General features: G+C 42.4%; 1 protein-coding gene across 1 annotated transcript in view; it reads left to right on the top strand.

Moving 5' to 3' along the window:
• Positions 1-20,914, top strand: part of LOC132996823 (interleukin-1 receptor accessory protein-like 1) — a 204,938-nt gene extending 184,024 nt beyond the window's left edge. The window contains exons 7-10 of the mRNA XM_061067183.1: positions 2,262-2,407; positions 6,401-6,547; positions 14,705-14,875; positions 20,187-20,914. Coding sequence (XP_060923166.1) covers positions 2,262-2,407; positions 6,401-6,547; positions 14,705-14,875; positions 20,187-20,914 — 1,192 coding nt within the window. The remainder of the gene's footprint in view (positions 1-2,261; positions 2,408-6,400; positions 6,548-14,704; positions 14,876-20,186) is intronic.
• Positions 20,915-25,238: the final 4,324 nt, after the last annotated feature.

Here is a 25,238-nt window from a genome sequence, read left to right as displayed (position 1 = left end):
TCATTATTTCCAGGTGTCAGCAGTAGCACTTCTAATTTAATTTCGGGGCTCCTGCATTCTCGTCTACAATGACAATTAAGGCTTTTCATTCTATTTCTATTCAGTGGGAGCAGGCAATTATTTTAACTTTCACTCTCTCAGGTAAAATGACCAACGCTGCAACGCACATTAACAATCTGGCAAATCTCTCATACCCCATTTAATAAGCAGGCAAATCAGGTTAAGAGCATTTTTGTCCCTTTTTAGCAGATGATTTCCCGCTTAGTTGTTCATCATTTTGATACGGACGGTGTCTGATTGTCTCCAATTTTAATTAAAGCTTAGTGATTAGTTTTCATGGTGACAAACCCACCACTCACAACACCACCAGCAGCGACATCATTTCTCATGGAGGTCAGAACGCGGAGACTAAATATTGTACATTTAGCAGTTGGATTCCAGAGGGATGGTATCATTGCTTTTTTGTCTGCTGATGATTCTAGTAGGTAGCCATTTTGCCACCATGTCAAATGTTGTGTTTTCATGTCGTTGTGCTGCCCTAGAGTGAGTTTAACAGCACTTTATCATCATACACAGGGGCGTTTCTAGGATTGAAAGAAAGGGGGGGCTTAGCCCCTAAGGAAGTGGAATGTTTGCGCCAATTTTTTGAGCTAATTTGGGGCTGCGGATATCCATTGTTTCAGACAGTTCATAGATTAGTTCAATCAGAAAGACTGTGATTTTTCTCTGTATCTTTGCTTGCATTCATTCAGTATAAGATAACAGAAGAGACAGAATTTCAGGGTCATTGTGAAATTTGACAACACAAATATGAACTTTTCTCAAATAGAGAGAAATAATTTTCCTGCTTGTTAAGGAAAGACGGATATACTAGTTTTGACTAGCATTAACTGATTATAAACATCAACATTCTATAGGCACTGATATTATTGTTTTAAAATACTAGAGATAGATATTAATGCAAAGAATAGAGAGCTGTCGATAGTTATTTCTTACATTTCAAATTTGCTCATTCACACTCTTGCTCACTGGAGAAATTTTCTAACAAAATAGCTAGCTAGCTAGCTTAGTGTTAACATAGCTCATTACAATATTCCCTTTCATCTGCCTCAAGTAAACCTAAATTCAAGCAGGTAACAAACGTTAGAAACTACAGATACATTCTGTAACCACCTGTACTTACAATTTCACTCCGTGCATAATTTACTATGAGCTAAACTCCTTGGCTGTAATCCTGCTGTCTTGATGAGAGACGTTACTTGACAGAGTGAGAAAGCCAGCGCAGCAGCAATGCAGGCTCCCCAAGGTCTTAGTGCCCGGTCTTTTATTGTTAAGTATGATGAGAGGCTATTGGATTGTAATTTGAAGGGGGAGAAAACATACAAACCAGAAACGCACTCACATATGTAGCATGTTAGAGTTATAAATAACTTGTCCATGTGTAAAACAATAGTTTATTTTAAAAAAAAAATTATTATTATTATTTTTTTTTTAAATCCCAATAATTATTTGGGGGGGCTGAACAACAATTTAGGGGGGCTTCAGCCCCCCTAAAACAGGCCTAACGACGCCCCTGATCATACACATGAACGTATATGCTCCTCCTGGAAATTAATGAAGTTAATGAAAGTTTTAATGTGAACCGACAGATTCCATTTTTACGCCATAAAAAACAAAACAATGAGCTGAAAGACGTTAAAACCTTCTGTTGGGTTGACAAAAGGTTACCTGCTACTTGCTTTCTACGACCAATGTCATTTTATTCAATTTTTTTTTTTTTTTAACAATATATTTATTGAGTTTTACATATAAGAAACATACATTCAAACATTTATAAACATACAAACGTTTATGAATACCCCCAACCCACAATCAAACACTCAGTGTAAAGAAAAGGAGGCAGAAATTAAATAACTTAAATAAGATTAAATAAAATAATAAAAAAAATACATATATAAAAATAAAAGAATAAATGGAAGTAAATAAAGACATAATTATACAAATACAAATAAATTAAATTCCAATCAATCAAATCAAAAGTCTAGATAAAATAACGTTCTCTTATTCATAATATTAGTTAGTTACAATTAATAGTCACCCTAATATAAGTAATGTACGCAATGTGTATAATGCAATTAAGCACATGTATGCATTCAACAATTGTCTTTATTTGCAAATTCACATTACCTAATTTTAGTTTGTCCAATGCCAAAACCATCCATGTGAATCCCCTTTGCTTTGCTCTGTGCCGCCCCCTGCAGGATAACCCGGGAGCACCTAGGGGAGCAGGAGGTCTCCATCTCTCTGACCATCGACTCCCTGGACGAGAGCGACTTCGGCAACTACTCCTGCTACGTGGAGAACGGCAACGGACGGAGACAAGCCAACATCCAGCTCGCCAAGAAAGGTGAGGCCAGCGTGCACACAAACACACAAACAGCACATGAATACAGGAGATGGATGTCAAAGCTCTGATATTTAATGATAGCATGTTTACAGTGTTTTTATTCCACAGACCTTCACGCTGACAGTCAGTGAATCTCTAGTTGAGGGATTCTGAGAAGTGACCATTTGTTTCTCGCTATTGGGCCCCGGGAAGAAATGGAACTGTATTGTAGATGGTCCAGAAAAGCCTATTCGTCCACCACACAAACACACACACACACGCGTGCCGACCTCTCACTCATCCTTCTTCACTGGCCATTGTTGCCTTTTCCTCCTTTGTCTTTGTATCCATTTAAACGTTTTTCCTCTTGATTTCCCCTCAGCAGATTGAAAGTTGACTCCGAGATGATTTTAAATAGGGATGCACACTTTTCACCAGGGTTACATAAGCGCTATTTTTTTGTATATTTCAGCGAGGCTAGAGGGGGTCTCTGTAGCATTAAAGATGTCAGTGTTGAATACATTTACATAGTGGATATTTCTCCTCTCTTTTAAGCTCGCAGCTTTGGATCCAGCTTTGATGGCAGCCTAGTTCCCCTCCATTTGCTGTATTAAAGAGGTTTATGCTGCAGAGACGGAGCTCTGAACGCACCAGAGAAGTCGAGCCCGGTCTTCACAGGATTGTGGGTCCATGGACCAGTTTCCCGTGGTTTTATTTGCTGCATTTGTTGTGCGGTGCAGCCGAGGCTCCATCCTGTGAGAATGGGAATGTGGTCGTTCTCAGCGTGAGAACGTCTCCGCTGCTTTCTGTCCCATGCAGACACACACACATGCAGACACTGAACTGCGCCGCATCAATCAGAATATGTCTCCACTCGTGTGTCTTTAAATATGGAGAGGCGTCCTTATTTACACTCCTGCAACTCATGCAGCTGCAAAGTTGTAATTTGAACTTTCTCGCCATGGCTAGTAAAAAGCTGCCTGTATAATAAGTAACATGTAGCGGTTTGAGCTGTCACTTTTCACTGCTGCTCCCCTCTCTTTTATTTGACCATCAAACCCCTATCCCGCCTTTCCTCTCTCTTCTCACCCCCCTCCCCGGACAGAGATGCCGAAATAGAGGGAGGGAAAGGGGTGATGAATTGCCCCCGATGCCAAGTGGCTCCATCAGATCCGGCCCTCTATTCGTCAGGAGCTAATTTGTCTTAATCTGTCCCACTGCAGCGGTGCTACAATGCGGACGCCAGGCAGAGAAGAATTGGAGCAGCTGGCTTGTTATACTGTCCAGATATGTGAGGCGGTAGGGCAGAGTGGAGGTGGAGAAGACAGGGACGATGAAGGAGAGTTGCTTGGAGACGGCTCCTTCAAGTGCTTGTTAGCCGCTGGAACCTCTTTTAGAAAAGAAAACAGATGCAGGTCGGTTCCCGGGCTGAGGGAACAAGAGCAGGAAGTCAGAGGCTGGACAGGGAAAACCTGTGTTCACGTTGACCCCCGTTTGTTTGCACTCGTGTTTGTCCGTCAGAGAGTTCTCCTGAAGGTCATCGCCCCCGGACAGGCGCTCGTTAGCTCCACCAGAACATCATCCTTTATCACGGTAGCTGTCAGCCTGATGGCCGCTGCAGTGGGACGGCCACTCCGACGAGGTTAAACGGGCGCCGGTGATGGATGATGATGCACGCGAGTCCTCTCCATCCATGTTTACGTGTGCGCCCGGCACACCTCGCACTGTTGTCCATTAGTCAGCCAATGAAGGCTGACCACCCCCTGATTTTGTGAGGCGTAGCCGGGAGGAAATGTTGAACTGCGAAAGATAGAGTGACATCGAGGAAACGGCGTGAAAAAGAAAGAAAAAGGACCTTGGAAAAGAGACAACACCATGACAAATAAAGCAAATGTCTTGATTTTTCAAGGCGAGGCACTCGACCATGGAGCCTAATGTCTGAGGACACCTTTGTGTATTGTAAAATATCAACTCTCATCCTCCGGAATAACTGCTGTTTGGCCTCCAGAGAACAGTTTTACCTTGTGGGTCTTCTAAAAAAACTGTACAAGTAGCAGAATCTGTCTTAACCCTGTGAAAGTGTAGTTAAGTGACTTTAGCTTCCACCGGTGCTTCTCACAGGGTCAGAGTGGAGCACATTTCGACCTGTCAACAAACAGCTAACAGCTAATAGCACACACATGTAACAGATCTTCATAAGTGTGGAAGTAGGATCCGTCCCATGCTCTCCTCGCTGCCTCAATCAGAGTTTTTTATTTTCCAATCAAGCCCGAAGGCATTAAGTGACAGGTATAGAAGTGGTTGTACTTTCATTCCGGTTGGAGTTATGCGTCGGGTGGGTACCGTCTCGCCACACTGACAAAATAAGCGACGGAGAAAAATGGAGAGGAAAACGGATACAGAGAAAAAACGAATATTGCCGCAGGAGGTGATTAAAAGCCACTTTCCAACAAATGTGGGGGTGTCGCAAAGTCATTTCACAACATGGAATCTTGTTACAGTCGCTGGCGCTGCTTATCCATCATGGCCCAATCGCACAGGTGCTGATGTTCTGTGGTGGGATTTTGCTCCAACTGTAATCTAATGGCGAGGGAGAGTGCGGATACAGGCCAGCAGCCTCGGTGAGCAGAGAAATAAGATGGAGGAAAACGTTATGACATGAGTCACTTGTTGAATTTCTGAGAATGGAGTAAAATATGGTCTCACTCAGGGGCATCGCAAGAGTAGGCAAAGCAGCTCCTTGGGGCCCTTAGTTGAGAGGAAGCCCCTGAGTCTGAGAAGAATGTACGCCGAGCCAGCAGGCATTTCATTTTCTGTGTCTGATCCCAAGCCTGATGCTTTTCCGGAGAACAGGAACATGCAGCATAGAAAAAATCACACAGAAAGCAAAAAGTTTGTCCGCCGGGCTCGTGTCTGGGTTGTCCCTCTAGTTCCCGTGCCACTAACTTTCTTTCTTTAGAGCAGAGGTCTTCAACAGTGGGTCCGTGGAGGTACTGCAGGGGGGTCGCGAAATGTTTTGTTGATTAGACAACTTTTTTTTTTTTTTTTTTTTTAATTTTAAATTTATTCTCCAACCAATTTTTTTCCCACAAATTTAAATGTTTTATAATACACATTAACATGCATCCAACATATTTTGAGGCTGATTTGACCCTCTGCCTGACAACCTCCTTCCGTCCAAGGTTAGATAAGTTAGGAGGAGTATGTGTGCCATCCACAGGTGGCTTGAGGATTCACTGTCTCTTCTCCATATTTAAAATAAAAACATGAATCTGTGAATTACTTTAATAGCTCAGTGTTGTATCAATCAATCAATCAAGTTTTATTTGTATAGCCCACATTCACAAATAACAATTCGTCTCATGGGGCTTTAACATTGTGTGACATCCTCTGTCCTTAACCCTCAAGACGTATGTTTATAAAAGGCAGTGGCATGGCCACCCTGTACCTTGCACATGTTTAAATTAAAAACATGAATATATGAACCCGTGTAATATTTGAATAGCTTAGTATTGAATGCACAATAACAGGGTAGCTATGATTATACATGGCACTAGGCCCAGTTTAATATATAACACAATTTTATACTATATATATAGTAGGGGGTCCCTGCTCCATCTCTTCACCAGTTTTGGGGTCCTTGGCCTGAAAAACGTTGAAGACCCCTGCTTTAGAGGGTTGGGTGGACACTAGGACTTTTTAATGTGTATGTGATGTGCTCAGGATGTCGGTGGACATTTGCATTTTAACTTTACAGCTTAACGATTATTTTTGTGTTTATTTTGATTGGGTGATAGGCATGATGATATCAAATTTTGGTATTAAACTTTGTTTCTTTGGAAGGGGTCGAACTCCCTTTTCTCCTGGTATCTGAAATAATAACAGTCCGACAGTCTGCATTATGAGAATTTCACCCCTGCCCTTTTTCATGCTTCTTTCTTTTCTTTAACATGACTAGCCTGTTCTATTAATTCACCCAAATCCACTCTCTCCCTCCGTCTCACTGTGCTGCAGCCGAGCTGATGTACACGGTGGAGCTGGCCGGCGGCCTGGGAGCCATCCTGCTGCTGCTCATCTGTCTGGTGACACTGTACAAGTGCTACAGGATCGAGCTCATGCTCTTCTACAGGAACCACTTCGGCAGCGAGGATCTGGACGGAGGTAGGAGGAGATAAAGCGCCAGACGTTGTTTACTTTGCCCCATTATAGAATAATCTCCCGTAATCTGTGACACCACAATGTTTGCGGCTGGGTGGAGGATTTCAAAAGCACCTTCCGCTGCTGGGAAAACATCCTTTCTTTCCTCCGTAGGGATCAAATCCCACCTTGGCAGCATCATCGCAGCTCTGCACGCGTTTATTTTTTTCCCAGAAAACACCTGGGCTATTTTTCTGAAGGTCTAAAGTCTTAAAGTGGCATGTGGCGCCGTCTTTATGTAAATATCCATCTGTACTATCAGTCTAAATGGGTGCAGCCTCCCATATTTCCTGGCTCATAAATTCCGTTGTCAGTTTCAGGGAATCTTCTCAACCCACTGGAAGAGCTAAATCAAAAACTTTATGCAAAATATTCTGTAAACTGTCTCTTAAACGCCAGCGACCGAGTCACCAAGCTGTGATGGCGCTCGCCTCCCTGTCACATTCGCTTCCTCGTAAAACCTTATCACAAGCCAGTTCCCTGACATCACACCACGTGATTTCTGGGTAATGAAGTTTGGATTTTACAAACGAGGCGCTCTCTGTCTGTTTAATCATTATATTTCTGTACCTCGACGTTTCTTGGCTTAGCACCCAAACCAGTGACTACTTAGAGTTGCCACCTTGAAGCTGAGGATACTTGAATAATACATTCAAAATGTAAAGGTTTGTCAATTGTTTAAATTACTATGACACAGGATTTTTAAACCCTGGAAAGTTTTCTCAAGGATTTAATGTAAAGTTCATGCTCGCCATTCCAGTTGATGCACACAATGACCAATTCATAATCGTAATTTATTCACCCCTGTGAGGATTGCATGGTTTTTAGACGTAGTGCTACTCACAGTCAAAACAAATTCCCTTTCGTTTATGCTGCAGCTTAAACCACATTATGTTGAGTTTTTGAAAATGATTCTCGGAAATGTGTTCCTTGTTTCTTTGACTAATGGCTGTCGGCAAAAGAGTGTGATTCCGCACGGCTCCTGTTGAAGCTTCCCTGTGTGTCTGCTTGCAAATTGCACACGAGAAAGCACGAGAAGCGAAAGGATGATATATTCTGCTGAACTCCCTCCATAAAGCAAATCAAAACACAGTCCCTGTGCCACACAAAAGCCTTGACTCTGAGGCCCCATCAGCACTAGTGAGAGAGAGAAGAAGCTCTGATTGGACCTGGTGGATCCGTCTTGGCTTGAGAATGCATCAAACTAAGACAAGGAGCAAGTTTTAATTTGATTCCCCTGTAATGAGTCTCTAAAGCACCAGCGCTGCAATTAATTCAGGGGGAATGAGATTAGTTTGGAGAGGCTGAGGGATGAGTAGTGGAAAGAGAGACAGCCAGAGAGTTGTGAGTGTTAAAAGGTAAAGAGCATTCTGGACCCGGCTCCTCCCCTCACACACTCCCAGGTCTGCCACATAACACACGTCAATGAACGTCTTTACCTCGGGCTGGGTTAATGCTTCCGGCCCGTAATGGAGGCGGTTGTAGAATTTTCAGTTATTTATTAATCATTATTACTGTTATTTTCATTGAATTGTGTAATTTATTGTTCGTTTGGTCCATAAATTAAGAAAAACATCCCAAGAGGTAGACTGTAGACTGTACTCTTAACCCATCGAGATGCACAGTGTTTTTATGGTGTCAATATCTCTATATATTGTTAATTTTTGTACAGAGATTATGTGATACTCAACGTAAATTTGACATTGATTCTTGTTCTACTGTGAAAAAAATGTACCTTGAACCCTAATGCCAAACAGCAATTGTCTCCTTTAATTGTGCCGTCCAAGTGACGGCCGGAAAAGAGAGAAACAGATTTTCAATTTGTCCTCCAGGAGAAAGTGGATCAGGTTCAATAAGACACAGCACGCTGCCTCCAGAGCTCTCAGGAGACCACCCCCCCCAGCCCCGATACCTTCCTCCACACCACGGTCGATTAGAGCACTTCACTGCCCCCCCCCCCCTACTCGCACCTGCACCGCGAAAAAGCATGTGTCGGACGTGAGGAGCAGATGCATTTAATAATAATAATAATAATAGGCACCAAACTGGAAGTGGATGCCAGTTGAGTCGAGACAAAACGGTCGCTAAGCAATGGCAGGAGGTGGTTAACCGAGATCCCATCTCTATGGTAACCGCTGCACTGACAGGGAGAGTTAGCTGCATGTAAGTTGTAGTTACACACACACACACACACACACACATTTTTTGTCATAAAAACCCTTAAGCCGGCATCCCACAATTTTTCCCCCCCAAACATAACTGTGCACACGCTGCCCAGAGAGGGCTCGTGTTTTATCACGGCCACTCGGAGAACGCCCGCCTCCCCCCTTGTGCCAGATGTGAAATTGTAAGCTTTGAACAACAATAGACTGTCGGGCTATTTGTCAGCGGAGCAATTTAGTTAAAGACCACTCGGTTGTCACATTGTGTGGGTGTCAGTGGAATCAATAATAGGCTCCGTAATGACAACGGCTTGTCAGGGAGGCGGGAAGTCATCAACACTCTCTGCCATAAACGCGAATGTCAGCGTTGTCAGCGCCGCGTGGAATTATGAGGCTGTGTAGTTGTTGGGCGATACTTAGCATTAATGATTAGCCGTAATGCAAACCCGTTTAAATGCAGAGGTAAACATCACCAGGAAGCTCCTTTGCAATTAGAAGGTCAAGTGGTTGGAGAGAAAAGACCAGTGGAGAGCTTAGAAGACATATGGGGGAGTGTGAGGCCATAATCATTACAAATAAGTATTCAGGCACAATGAGCTATTTGTTTTTGAATCGATTTTTAATGGAAATAAACCTACAACACTCAGATAGTAGATGATTAAACACTCCGAGTTAAAGCTAATTGAAAGTTATTCTTTCATTTAAATTGGAAAAATCTTAATGTATCGCAAATGTCTTGCTCCCTCTTTTCAACCCTAAATCTCCATATTGGTTTGGCTCCAATAATGAGTGTAGTCCATTATGATCAATAATTATTTTAACTATGGGTACCTAGGAAACTAGCAGCTGTGATTAGGGTTGCAAAATTCCGGGAATATTCAAAGTTGGAAACTTTCCATGGGAATTAACGGGAATATACGGGAATTAACGGGAATAAACGGGAATAAACTGGAAATGTTGTGGGTAATTTATACTAACTGTATTTACCTTGTCATATACAGACATAAATATAAACATTTTGTATGTCATAGTCTGATTTGAGCCCTGAGGAAACTTTGGGCACTTGACTATATGCTTCTGCATCGTTGTGTCAGTCTTAACATAGGTCTTTGCACAGTATTTGCAAATGTACACAGCTACATTGGATGGGGTGAAATGTCTCCACACATGAGATAGTGCACTGTTCTGTAGAATAAGATGAGAAAAAAGTTTATAAAAAAACGCTAATGCAATGCTAGAGATATAAATAGTTAGCCAAAGAATAGGAATCGTCTGTAAACATATTTTACAATTGATGGATAAATGAATGGAAATAGGCTAGATGAACAGATGAACAATCCTCAATCAGCATGCTAATATATTTTCCCTAGTAATATCATGGAAACTTACCTGACTAGTCCTGCACTCTACAGCAGGCCTCAATAGCCCTGCTGTAGAGTGAAGGATGCTGGGAATTATCTGTGCATGTGATGGAAGAATGCACAGTGGAGTCTTGAATGATGTTTTTATTGCTCAGCGTTTAATTTGCGTATTTTTTTTTTTTCAAAATTCCCGAGCTAAACTTCCCATGGAAAGTTTCCGGAAAGTTTCCGGAAATTTACCGGAAACTTTCCGCCCCTTTGCAACCCTAGCTGTGATAAACACTGAACCCTGAAAATCTGACTATATTCAAGCGAGGACCACAATTTTTAAAATGTAATTACTGCATCTCCAAGGCGGTCTTCTTCCCACTGTCTGATGCAAACCCGTCCTCTTCTGGAGTTAAATTAAATTATGAAAAACAAAATGGAATGATTAGACAAAAAAATAAAAGTGCTCAGCTGCTCATTAGCGGTCCTCCCCGTGTGCTTTTGTAGCTGCGGCGTTAAGTATGTGTGTTACGTTCCAATCTACCCTCCATTAGATGTAATGGAGCCCCGAGATATCCCAGAGATTACGCCTCCAACTCTCCTGGCACTCCCCCACTGAAAGATCAAGAGTTCACTCTGTGGGCTCCATACACACATGCATAAGTCAGCCGCCCCCCCTTTCCCTCACGTGCTGCCGACCCTTTTCCAGTTGGCATGCGGTTTCTCGTGGATGTGCTGCACCCTCAGATGCAGTCGCTCCTCAAGATGCAAGCGGGTCGTTCCACCTTCGATGGTTCACCCTCACCCTCGTCCTCCTCCGCTGCAGACGAGTGATTCAGCCGCACTGGAACAGCTCCTTGATCTGCCTACACAGCTTTTGTTTAAAAGCCGGCAGGAGAAAAAGCAGCGAGAGGGAGATTTATCTCGGCGTGAAAAGTGGAATGTAAGCCTCAGAGTTGGTTATACTAAGTGATTAGGAGGTTATATTCTAATTATTTTTTCATGTCCCCCGATGTTGTAAAAAAATGAATTGCGGTGTTATTCCAACGAGGTAGATTAATTACATGGTGTCATGTAAGAGTGGCGATCGCCCGCCGGGAGGCGCGTGAATCATGTTGACGGGAGAGAGAGGGAGAATGGAGAGGATATAAAAAGCTACCAACACGTGACGCTGCTCGGAGAATTGATTCCGAAACTCCTCCTTTTCCACTGTGCTCCTCTGCTTTTATCTACACAACTTTATCATCCTCCGCTCCAGATCCCTTCCATCGTCTGGACAGGTTAACCCCCCCCTCCCTTGGCTCCTTACCCTGCAGGTGGTCTGTAAAGGGGCTGCAGTCGTAATGAAGACAGGAAGTCATACCTCCAAAACCCCGCTTGTGTCTCTAATGAGTTTACCTCAAAGGCTGCGTTCACACTGCAGCTCCGTGTCCCAGTTTTGATTATTTATTTTTTTTGTGACACAGATATGAGGGGTTTGGTGAATAAAGAAATACACAGAATCCGATATTTTCTGATTAATATGACATGCATTGTGTGGATACCCGAGCCGACCCTGTCATGTTGCCTGGGGTACTTGATTTTTTCCTCATAATGATAAACATTTTATTTCACTTTTTACACACCCAAGGACACCTTCCAACTATATAAATAATAAACACGTAAAAATAATAAAGTGATCAGGAGATGCAAACACCTATGAATAAAAGTAAAAAAGTAAAACTAGGTTTAAATTGGGTTTGGACGCAGAGAAAATTAACAGTACATACACATCAATAAATCAATCATCTTTGTATTGATTTGACCGAATCAAATATTGAAAATGTTACATTAGATCAGTTTTCCTTGAGGATTATTTCTTTGATATGAAGCAGTTGGATTGAAGGCGACCTCTGAGCTGTATCCTGAGTAGCGGATAAAAACAGCATCTTCTGACGGAGGCACCGTCACAAGAGCATTAGTGAGGTCAGCCACTGTTGTCGGGCGATAAGACCTGGCTCTCAGCTGGTGGGCCGGTTCATTCCAAACATGCTGGATGGAGTCAGAGTCCGAGCTTGGGTCTCTCTATGTGCACAGCGGTGGTGTCACATAGAAGCAGAAAAGGATCTTTTCTCTATCTGTCACCACAAAGTTCAAATTGTCTAAATTTGCAAGGCCCAGTGAAGGAGAAGCTGATACTGTGTGTAAATGTGGCCTGTGCCTCATTTTCCTGCCCAACCTCGACCTCAACCCGATGCAGTTATGTAATCTGCACTGAGTGTGTGTTACCCTGTCCCTGATTCAATGGTTATTATTATTTCTATGCTGCGGAGTAAAAAAACAGTTCAGCCAACGTGACCCAGATATCATTAGAAAATGATTTTGTCCCAATGTTGGGTCTGACCACTCTAGTGCATCTAAGTTCCCTGAAGCAAATACACATGTTTTTAAGACAACACAACACACAATAATAGGTAGGGAGAACGTGTGAGGAAAGAAAGTTACAACTTTGAACCAGCACAGTGCAAACCACTGTGCTGGCCTTAACCCCTTATTGCCTTAATTAATAATTTCCAATTATATAAAACAATTATTAGTTGTGTTTTTGGCTGTTATACAGATGATTAATTAAGTGCAGATTGTTAATTTCAATATAGCATATACAATAGATATAAATTCAGGTGTGAAGCAAATTAGCGACATTAGGCATAATGGGGCATAACCTTAATTTAACAAATTTCCCAGTCTCTGGTATGTAGATTATTATCTCAATTTCAAGCTGCTTTTGCTTGAAATTGAATAACAACATATGTTTTTGTACAATCATTGCTGTTCCATCATCACAGTATTTCAAATACAGCTTAATACCTCAAAATAACTTTGCTGCACAGTCCCAAGGGGCTAGTATGTGTTTTCCACTCTGACCACTAGATGGTGGCAGAGTGCTTCCTTGGTATGTGTAGTATTTGCACCATCCGGCACCTCGGCGGCATTAAGACCGGAATGGGGTTTGAGGCGAATTTGCAACATTCGTCTACAGGGGGTTAAAACTCAAGGTGACAAAACAAAGCATCACTCCAATTTCTGAGGTGGTTTTTGTTTCATCACAGTGTTGAACTCTAGCTGGTTCTGTCGGAGCCAAAAGCTTTTCCCCCCCACTTCCTGTAACCTCCTCTTTAGCCTAAGAGTCAACAAGTCTTCGCTCACTTCTCACTTCCTGTCTCCTCACTCTTCCCTTTCAATCCCCGTCAATTCCCTTCCATGTGGGTGATCGGGCCTCTCAGGCAGCGTTTTTCCAGCTCAGACCGAAATCTAATTTGTTTCGGCTGCAGTTTGCAAAGCAGCCGTCGAGGAAACATTAGCCGTCAGTGGGGACGGGGCCTTAATGAAAAGCACTCAGATGGGCGGAGGTGCCCAGAGGTCAGTGGAATGGAGGCGACCTGTCTCAATGAAGTCTCCCACTCAATGAACAGCTCTCTGTGCACCAGCATGGAAATAGATTGTGGGCATCTGGGGTACAGCAGTGCTGACCGAAGCAGGAACGTTATGTGCGAATCATAAAACATGCACAGGTTTAATTGAAGCTAAGTGGTTTTGGGAGCTTTTTGAAAGCCCTTGCATGAAGTAATGCAAGTGTTGAAGCGTGATAAAGATTCCGACAGTAAAGGCAAGGGCTAGTGATGGATAAGGCTTTCTTTAACAAGTTAAGTCTTTCATTCTCACTTTCCACCTTAAAAATATGAAATGAACTGAACAGGAAGTCATACATCCAAAACCCCGCTTGTGTCTCTAATGAGTTTACCTCAAAGGCTGCGTTCACACTACAGCTCCGTGTCCTGGTTTTGATTATTTATTTTTTTTGTGACACAGATATGAGGGTTTTGGTGAATAAAGAAACACATGGAATCTGATATTTTCTGATTAATATGACATGCATTGTGTCTGGTTTGAGGCTGGTGGTGTCTGCGTTATAGATTGTGTGTGAGTGTGGATACCCGAGGCGACCCTGTCCTGTTTCCTGGGTTACTTGTTTTTTATCCTCATTATGATAAACATAATCATGTAGTCACTGCACCTTTTTACACACCAAAAGACACCTTCCATATAAATAATATACACGTACAAAAATTTAAGTGATCAGGAGATGCAAACACCTATCCATAAAAGTAAAAAAGTAAAACTAGGTTTAAATTGGACGCAAAGAAAACTAACAGTGTTTTCTATTGTTCATGCTGATGTCTGCAAGATAAAAAAAAAAGGAATTTATACATGAATTTATTTTTAAACATTATTTTTGTGCTACTGTGATTGAAAACATTGTTAGGTCGATAATGTATTTAGTATTTGCTATATTTTCAATTGAAATGTTTAACTATCATTTTGATCAGATTTTTATTATATTTTTTGGGGTGATGTGTTAAAACTCGTGTGTCTAGTTTTTCTAATTGCGGTATTGTGCTCAAAATTTTCAGATGAAAAGAATAATATGTCTGTTAGTATTACTTGATTGCAAAATTTCAAGTTTTTAATTGTATGCTGGGAAGGTTATATTTATTAACCTGCTCCAACAGATTATAAAAGTAAATGTTTGAAGGATCTGAAGATATATTTCCACCATCTCTACCTTCCAGATAACAAGGACTACGACGCCTACCTGTCCTACACGAAAGTAGATCCGGACCAGTGGAGCCAGGAGACGCGCGAGGAGGAGCGCTTTGCCCTGGAGATCCTCCCCGACGTGCTGGAGAAGCATTATGGGTATAAACTCTTCATTCCAGACAGGGACTTGATCCCCACAGGAAGTAAGCTCTCTCTCTCACGGCGATGTCACGTTGTGTCAAATGCTTTCTCTGTCCCGTGGTGTTGTGCTCGTGTTGTCAGTGCAGTGGTGCCGTGCCTTGTTGTGTGTTTTTTTTTCTGTTATGCATTTGTGTTGTGGCGTTAACTCGACCTGCAAGTGCACCGTTGTTGTTGTTGTTGTTGTTGTTGTTGTTGTAAACTGTGACTTGAGCTTTTTCTAACCACGGGCTGAGCTGAAGCGGATCAGTACGATTAAAGGGGACATGTAGTTGTTTTTTTTTTCCTTTAAATATTAAGGATTAAATAGTTAATTTAAATATTTAAGCTGGTTAAAAATAAGTGATGTACTTTTACTAGCAGCACAATATTCATTATTGTTGTAGGTGCTGGTAGTTCCAAGCCACCTGAGAGAAAACAAAATTAATTGAACGCGTACTTTGACTTTTTAGTTTGGTCTGTGTCCCATCCACTAACATAGGGGAGGCGCACAAGATGAAGTGGCTTCATTTTTGGGCAGCATTCATCTCGTGCATCTTCATAGACAATCCAAGAAACAAAATAACCGTGCGCAGATACTTTCAGGTTTTCCAGCGGATGAAACAATGTTGTTAAATTTTTAAAGCATGCAGTACATTCATAATAAAGGTTTTTTTTTGTGAATCTGATACAGAACAAAAAAACTCTGCCACATAATATGCAGTTTTGAGGATGAGGTAATATATATGTTTGATTAAACTATATTTGTGCTGCTTGACAGATTATATTTTTGAATAGGACTAAAATACAAGATAAAACCTACTGTAATACAAGTCCTTATAAATTAGGTGGTGAAAAGTAATTACCAGCATGAACCAACCCCAAGTAAGGAGAGAGATATTTGACAGTACTCAAGTATTGTACTTAGATATTGTTATGCTACTTTATACCTCTACTTTACATTTAAGTGAAGATATTCAACTTTTTTTAATCTACATTTATTTGACAGTTCAGTTCAGAATTAGCCTTGAAGGTTAATACATTTCAAGACTGCACTTTGTTTAGGATTAACCTCCTCAGGAGGAACATAACCTGCATAAGAATTCTGCCGGCACAATTCATTATTTATAAAAAATCCAATAATATACTCTATAATAATGTACCATTAAGCAAGTCTTGAGTGAGTTGACTTTTTTTTATAATAAATACTTAAGAGTTTATAATGTTTGTTTAATTTGGATTTAGAAATGTTGGGAAACGAATCTGCAGGAAGCTGAGGTCAGTCCCTGCAATCTGACCTCTTCTGTCTTTCCTTATACAAGTGAATTATTATTTCAAACATTCCTTGTGCTTTAAGAATTCTCACTCGAGGTCTGGAAAAAAGGTCCGGACGAGTATTTCAACTGCATCATCTCTGCTATGTAAAGCCTAGCGGGAGGCGTAATAGCCTATAATACATATGCAGCGTAATTAGAGGAAAAGAATGAACCCTTTTATTATCGCGACCCATGTTCCTGCTCCAGCTCACCACCACGTGAACCTCTGCATGTGTCAGCTGTCTGATCCCAGAGCTCTTCATGCATGGGTATTAATGCATGTTTTACTACAGTATATTTCTAATGGAGCCTCTCGCCATGCCCGTGCTTATCTTTGATTAACTCATCACACAGATGTCTTTGATAATATCATTATGTTATTAGCCTCCATTTGAATCCTTTGCATCTGCCTGTCTCTTCCCGCACATACCGGCACTACTAATTATGCTCCTCATCAGTGGCATTGTGCCCAGGTTATAAACTGAAACCGCTCGCTGTGATAATGTGCTCGATGCAGCGGGAATGTTGTAATATGGGAAAGTGGCATGAAAACGCAAGGATTGAGAGGAGTCTTATTGTGTTCATGTATAAACGCTTAGCTCCCACCGGGAATGTATTAGCATCTCAACAGTTGATATAATGAAGAATAATCCACAGCTACAGATAAACACTGTTTGGCCACTAGGGGGTTTCAGCCTCATGCATCAACAATCCTCCTCCTGAGCTGCTGATAAGAAACATGTTATTCCACTTTATACAGGATTATTTTCAACATGTTAAGCACAACAATAGACTTCTCGTGTGTCGTATGGTTCTAACAACAGAACAACTTGGCAGAACTCCCTCTCCTTGACGTTTTTTATGCTACATGTCCCATATTAAACTGGAATAAACTGGTCAGCTCGATTCCCGTTTCACAATCGCCGGTGGATCACCAGTGGAGAAACACAGTTTATGCCAGAGCCATGTCCCCACATTGACGGAACTGTGTTTTTGAAATATTTCAATGCTTTTCAATACCTCTGATCGTTCTTTGAATGTTAAATATCTATGTTCAGGTTTCACCAATGATCATTTCCAGGATGACACAAGACTACTTAGAGGTACTTTTCTCCCCAGATTTCTAACGCTCGTGTCGACACACACTGACACAGAATTTCTCAACAAATCAAAGATATAGAAAGTAATTTCAAAAACACTTTGTTGGAAGTCCTAGGGGTTTGTTGGTTAGTTAATGAATTGTGAATTAACGCATCGCAAATCAGACATACAAATATTTTCATTTCATTACCAAGAAGAATTTCCTAATCCGTGATGCTTATATTTAATTGTGTACAAGCCATAGAGCAAATGTATATTATACAGTTTTTTTATTATATAGTTTTTTGTTTTTATATTATTCACTCTCACAGTTTTTTGATGTTCCTAGAAAGCTAAAACTACGTTTATTTCAACCATATGAAAATAATTCAAACAGATAGTCAGCCCAGAGATAGGTTAAGAATGTTGATCCTCCACGACACTGTGGCCCAGTGGAATCGTAACGGAAATGTCACAGCCTCTAATCTGCCCTGAAGTGGAGCAGATTTCTGCCGTGTGGAAGTTGGAGGTCAGGGTTTTCTCGGTAATAATTTCCAGCATTGTTGCAAGAAAGTCTCTGCATTGACGGACAGGAAGTGACATCGTATAGCTGCTCAGCATAGGGAACCTTTCACCTCAAATATCTTGTTAGATTAAAGTTTAACTCTTTGAATATGACGCAGAATATTTGGATATTCCCTCTAACATGACACGTAACTTGAAATGAAATGTATTGAGAGGGGCAGCAGGGATTTTTTGTTTTGATGTGCATTGGAATCAATTATTACACTTGACAGTCTCTGAGTGTAAAACTCACGAGGTCTCTGAAAGGAGGAATCAAATCCACGACGCACTAAAGTGTCACCAGACAGATTTACTTTAGGTTTAATCAATTCTAAAGATAAAATGAAACTGCGACTCATTAGCTAATCATACAGCTTCCATTTATCCATTCCTTGTTAGTTTTATTCACGATAGAATGAAACAACTTCACAGGATCGGTTTTAAACGGAACAGGCCCAAAACCGACCGGGGGAGTTTCAGCTCCAGGGAGGCATGGAGGCAAATTACCACACGAGGACCAATTACCCAACCAAAGAGATTGACTTGTCACGTTGACGTAAAGTTCAGACCCAAGTTGACTCTAATCAGGTCGCTCTCGCGGTGAGGCCTCGGGTTAAAGAAAGACACACACACACACACATTCTGTAAAACACACACAATGGTCATGAGCTTTGATTCGGATGGGAAGTAAAGTCCGGTTAATCCCGTCAACCTGAGGCCACTCTGTCTTTGTCTCAGGCTAAACACAGGCATTATCTGCTCACACACACACACACCAACCAGGACAGGCCTCGGAGAGACTTAATCACATTCATTATTACCTATCATCATCATCTCTCATTAGGGACCTGACTACAACTCTATACTTGTTTCAGCCTCGGGTGATAGATTGAAATTGAAGGCGACTCAGGCATCTCGCTTGGCTTTGATTGTTTTATGTTTCCTGTCATTTTATAGCATAAAACAAGTGATCCCCCCCCCCGTCCCCCTTTGTTTCTGGCTTTAATTCTATAACTCCTTATCAAAAGCTGCAGAGGCTGTCGATGTTATTAAAGTTACGGTCACATTTTGTTTTTGCTGCAATTTTTCTTCTTCTTCCGTTTTATGTATCGTGTCCTCGGGCCACGTCTGTGAAAGGAGATTTACTGTAGATGTTCGGATTCAACAGATGTTTAATTTAAACCACTTCAGTCACAAAAATCACACTTTTTTTTCTTTTTGGAAAGTTAATTGGATTCAGGTTTTTTGAAACTTTGATGAAAGCGAAGCAGTTTGGTAAACAGTCACAGCGAGGCCACGAGAGTTCTTCACGTAGCCGGTGTGATGTGTTGCATCATGTTTTCATCAGCCAGTAGAAAGAGATCACACATAGCCAACACCAGAGGTGTAAAAAGTACTGAAATATTGTACTCAAGTAAAAGTACCTTTACTTTGATGAAATTAAAAAAGTAAAAGTACCCATCTAAAAATCTACTCAAGTAAAAGTAAAAAGTAGTTCATTTAAAATGTACTTTAAGTAAAAGTTACTTAGTTACTTCCAATAACATTGCAAAAAAGGACAAGGGCTCATAAATCCATCCAAAAACTGTTATTTTTAATTAAAGGAGATCTTTACAAATATAAGTGCAATGACATTAAACATGTCAAACATTAAACATTCAACATGTCAACACAACATTTAAGAACTTTTGGGAGGACATGTCAAGACATGAACCACATGACAGCTAAAATAAAAAGTTAAAATGCCACTGTCCCACTGTATATTTAAACTTTTGGACCAAAAGTTTTTGGTTAAACTTTGGTCCACCTTTAGAGCACTAGTCTACAAACTTCTTGTTGAGTTTGAGCATTATATAGCTGTTGCCTCCTTTGCGTTTGAAGGCAAACTGCTTGCTTGTTTATTTTTTCATACCCTGCAAACAAAAGGCACAACAAATCAAAGTTTTGATACATATATTTTGAAAAGGTTTCTTTAATTTTGAAAAGGAACTTCCTGAAAAATACGGAAAAGATCGCTACTGCCTCGCTGTTGGAATGAACGCGTTCTTTTGAACTCGTTCATGCACAACACTGTCTACCACTGCAGTGAGAATTGCCTTGCGCCTTGAACTATGCTTTTTTTTTACTCAGTAACGGATGTAATTTCTAATGCAGCGAAGTACAATACTTCAGTCAAAATCTACATAAGTAAAAGTAAAATTACCCATTTCAAAAACTACTCAAAAAATTACAAAGTACACAAAAAGCTACTCAATTACAGTAACGTGAGTAAATATAATAAGTTACTTTACACCACTGGCCAACACGTGCTTTTCACTTGTGCAGATATTTATATGACGTGATGTGTGTGTGTGTGTGTGTGTGTGTCTGTGTCCAGCCTACATCGAGGACGTGGCGCGCTGCGTGGACCAGAGCAAGCGCCTCATCATCGTCATGACGCCCAGCTACGTGGTGCGGAGGGGGTGGAGCATCTTTGAGCTGGAGACGCGGCTGCGCAACATGCTGGTGACCGGCGAGATCAAGGTCATCCTGATCGAGTGCGCCGAGCTGCGCGGCATCATGAACTACCAGGAGGTGGAGGCGCTGAAGCACACCATCAAGACGCTGACGGTCATCAAGTGGCGCGGGCCGTCCAGCAACAAGCTCAGCTCCAAGTTCTGGAAGCAGCTGCTCTACGAGATGCCCTTCAAGCACCTGGAGCCGCTGAGCATCTCCCACGAGCAGGTGCTGGACGTCAGCGAGCAGGGCCCGTTCGGCGAGCTCCAGACCGTCTCGGCCATCTCCATGGCGGCGGCCACCTCCACCGCCATGGCGACGGCGCACCCGGACCTGCGCTCGACCTTCCACAACTCCTGCCACACGCAGATGCGGCAGAAACACTATTACCGTAGCTACGACTACGACATGGCGCCCGGGGGCACGCTGCCGCCGCTGTCCACGCTCGGCAACCAGCACACCTACTGCAACATCCCCATGACACTCATCAACGGGCAGCGGCCGCAGTCCAAGTCGCCGCGGCAGACCAGCCTGGAGGAGGCCCACGGCAACAACGCCATGCTGCCGCTGCTGCCCAGGGAGACCAGCATCTCCAGCGTCATCTGGTGACGGGGGGGGGGTTGGACTGCGGACTTGTGAGATGTTTCGAGAAGGACTCACCACTTGGCACTTGGTCCCTGAACGCACCACAGGCCAGACGAAACCCCACGAATGGCACTAAGCTACTTGCTGCTGTTGAATTTGCACCAGGGAGAGACCACAGGGGGTTGGGGGGGGGGGAAGAGGACAGGGTGTCAGACACACTGGACTTTTTTGTTGTTTTAGTTTTTTTGGGTCTAATAAGAGCTTTTATTGAAACTGAATAAGAAAAAAAATAAGCAAGGAGAACTTTTTTTTTTTCTACGCCTGTATAAACACTTACGTAACACAAGCCAACACCTGCGATCATTCACCCAGAGAGTCAAGGAATACAGGGTCCTGTACATACGTTTTTTTCTAATTCTTTGTAGCATCCGTGTTTGGGACTTGTTTCTTCTTTTTATGTTTTTTTTCATTTCCTTTTCTTTTTCGGTTTGTACAAAAAGTGAAGCAATGGCCTGTGAGATGTGTCGGTTGAACCAGTGTAACCTTTATCTTGATTTGTCGGCCGGTGTCGTTTTTTCTGAAGCTTCTAGGTTTATCGGGGGGGGGTAGAGGGCGGGAAGGGTTAGAGTTCGCAGCCTGTTTCCTCTGGCTGCTGTAAGGGTTGAAAATCTGACGTGGACTCAATCAGAATATGCAAAACACGGAGTCCGGGGAGGCGGGAGAAGATGGGTTTCCCTAAATATCGATTGTAATCGAGGGATATTTTTTTGGAAAAGTCATATCTGGCGAATGGGCGATATGAAGAACATGGTGCTAGGCTTCACATCTCTCTGTTTCTCTTCACCATAACATTTACTTTTAAAACAAAACGACAAAAAAAAAACAACCTTGCTATTTACCTTAACAGATGATTATATATCGCAGAAAAAGTGAATTATGTGTATTATTTTGTGAAAAAAAGAAAAGTCTATTTTTGTAACGGAGGGATATTTGCTTAGAGAAGTTATACAGATTCAGAAAGAGCGATTTGAGTAAACACACACACACACGAAAGAGCAGGTCACGGAAATGGGTCGTTCACTAAATGTCTTATATTTCAAGAGAAGAAGAAAAGTTTGTCTGTGTTTTCATCGTTAGGAGGAGGAGTTTTGACATTTCCAACAATAGACGGCAGCTCAGCAGGCGTTTTTACTTTCATTGATTTAACCGTCATCGCAGCGATTCCCAGGTTGATTCAAAAGGGGCGGGGCTCCGCTGCACCCTGTATCGATGATGTCAGAGCAGCCTAAAAGGAGAGGAGCGCCATGACGACCAGCGACACCCGAGACATTCACCGGACCCGGTTTCCTCTGCCGGACCAAACAAGGCTGTCCAGGGCTAAACTGTTATCTCCTGTTATTCATTTCCTCTCTTCTGACAGCTCTGTGATTTGTGTGCCGTCCCCTTTGTCCACGGAAATGATTTGTCTGTGGAGCAACCAGCTCTCAGAAGAGTGAAATAGGGCTTTTAATCTTGGTTCTGTCTCCTTTAGGGCCTTGGCGGCTTGGCAATGCTGCGGTTATACAAAAAACACTGATATATGTTTGGAAACATCCATGAATACTTAATAATAGATGTCAAATGTTACGTTATCAGTATAGAAAATGACATTATAACCGATAATCCCGACCAATTCTCTTCAAAAACCTTTTAGAATGAAAACCTTCAAAAAATGAGATGTACTCAAGGTAGTGTAATTCAAAATGGAAATGACATCCTGTATGTAACTATACAATAAAAAAAGAATACTAGTTAAAGCAAGTTAGACCAAAGTGGCAGTGAACCATCCGTCACTCGCTGTTCCCTCAGAGCCGAGTGATTTCATCGATTTGTCATGTGAAGAAAAAAAAGAGCTACTCGACTTCTCCTGCAGCTGTGCCATAATCATGTCTTTTTCATTTTTACCAGGAACTAACGTCAAACTAAAACACCAGACACAGATGTTTCATTCAGTGCCATCAAATATGCAAAGGGTTGAACTTGTAAACAGTCCAGAAGAATCGTGGGTTTCTTTAGCTCCCTGCACTCTTCACTTTTTGCTCTTACAGAATATATCAGAACGGGCCTGGGTTTGCGGAAGCCGACTCTTGATTCCTCCTTATTTCTAATCTGTTAATCGACCAGTAGATTCAATCCAGGCCACCCACCCCCCCTTCACCCCACCCTGAGAAGTGTACGAGTGTGTTGTGCTCTTTCATTATGGCGTTGTGTAAATATAATCAAGACGATAGCGGGATTGAGATGAAGACAATCGAGCCATATCCATGGAAGCAGTGGTCAGTATTCACAAAGCCTCCAGAAGCAAAACTACTAGTCGAAGAATCGATGACACGTGCTCCTCCTGCTTTGAGAGGCTGTGTGAATACAAGTGTGTGTGGGGGGGGAGGGATACACATTTCAGTTTCATAAGGAAATTGAACATTTCTGGCCACGGTGGCTTTTGGTGGCGAAGACGATGAAGACGACGACGACGAGTAACAACGACAATATATAGCACAGAATTATTCCAGGCACTTTCACGACTCTTGAGACGACGTCTCTCCTGTTTCTGATTTATTTTCTAATGTGTATCTGCAATGTTCATTAAAAGAGATACTGTTATTATTAATAAAACCACATTTATGGTAATGCGACTTCTCCGTCCCCATGTGTTTGTGTGTATGTGGAGAGAGAGAGAGAGAGTGGATTTGCTTGCTGGAAACTGCCACCTGGCTCCCTGTGTTTATGGAGCGGCAGCGTAGATTGCTGACGAGGCCCCGGGTCCTTCTTCCTGGCTGCGAGCCCGGCCCCCCTTCCAAAAAACGCCATAACTCACCCGTCTCCTGTAAAAACCTTGAAACAACAATCAATACGTCTCCGTCTTCCACCCGGAGACTGAATCAGCCCCGGCTTCGTTTAGGAATACGACTTAAATCAGCGGGAGTCAACGCACCGAGAAGCACTTTAGAAACCTCCGTGTCCCGAGTGCTGTTTGACCTCGGTGACCTTTCGGCTGCGGTGGAACAACCAGCCGGCTCACGTCAACTCCCTAGAACCGGTTCCTTGTTTGCAAGATGCAGCTTTCGTGCATATTCTGAAAATGTTTTATCGCTCAAGTGTAGACTTTAAGCAGTGTTGTTGTTTTTTTCCCCACAGTGTGAACATTTGAAACTATCAAGCTGTTTCCAGAAAACAATTGAAAAAAAAACGCAGTGACTCAGTTGCATGTGTCTCCTCCATGTACCAGGCTTTTTCAGTGTCAGTAAAACTGTCACATTAAGAAAACAGGAACCCTTTTTCTTCCAGCGTGCTTCCAGGCAGATAAACAATCCTTTTCTCTTCTTTATTCTCCTCCGCTGCCTCAGAGCGCTCAGCCCATAACGTCGCCATTTACTTATTGTTGCTGCAAAGCAAAAGCCTCTGGGAGAAAAGAACAAGGAACGTGGAACTAAGAAATACAGCCAGACACTGTTAATTACCCCTTAATTAACTGTTTTATTCCAATGAGTCAAGTGCTTATTGTGATTATTCAGATAAATCAGTATTGTTTTCTCATCAGATTTGATTTGATTAATGCTTTTTTACTTGCAATGGGACTGGACCCAGTTGACTTCTCAACCCCATCACATGATCTCCATTAGCAGATGGCTGCCGAGCTCGACATGTCAACATCTCCATGACAACCGAGAAGGTTCAGAGAGAGAGTGAAATCTTAAATTCTTTATTATCTTGCTTCTAATTCCGTGTGATGGACCTGGGCTTCCACCCCGAGCTTTAGATCTTCAGCACGGAGAGAAGCAGCCGTCGAGCAGCAGATGAGTCCGACAGTTGTTTCCTCGTGGAGCTGAGCATCTTCCCATCTTCACATCTGCAGCTGGAGGAGCAAGGCGTTCCCCTGCTTGTCTTTAACATAAAATCATCTGTGAACATGGAAAGCTACCAGATGTTTTGATCTGAGCTGACGTGTTCCCATATGGTGTGTGTGTGTGTGTCTGTGTGAGAGAGAGATGGAAAAGAGTTTGAAAAGAGGGAAGATCCCAACCCCCCCCCCCCCCCCCCCCCCCCCCCCAATGAAATAATTTTCACTTCATTACAGTGTCACGGCGTAATAAGCTCCCCCCGAACAAAAGAGTGTGACGTGGCGGAGGCGGTGAGCGGAGAGGTTTGCTGCAGTGAGAGCAGATCAGGCTGCGAGTGTGTGTATGTGCACAGATGTTTGGTTTCTTCCTCTGCCTACACACACACACACACACACACACACACAGACACCTAATGGTGAAGAGCATTACTCACTCTGGCAGGTATACTATGGCCCCTCCATGTCCCACAG

Source organism: Limanda limanda, chromosome 23, assembly GCF_963576545.1.
Source record: "Limanda limanda chromosome 23, fLimLim1.1, whole genome shotgun sequence".
Classification (NCBI taxonomy): domain Eukaryota; kingdom Metazoa; phylum Chordata; class Actinopteri; order Pleuronectiformes; family Pleuronectidae; genus Limanda; species Limanda limanda.
This window is presented reverse-complemented; position numbering and strand designations above follow the sequence as displayed.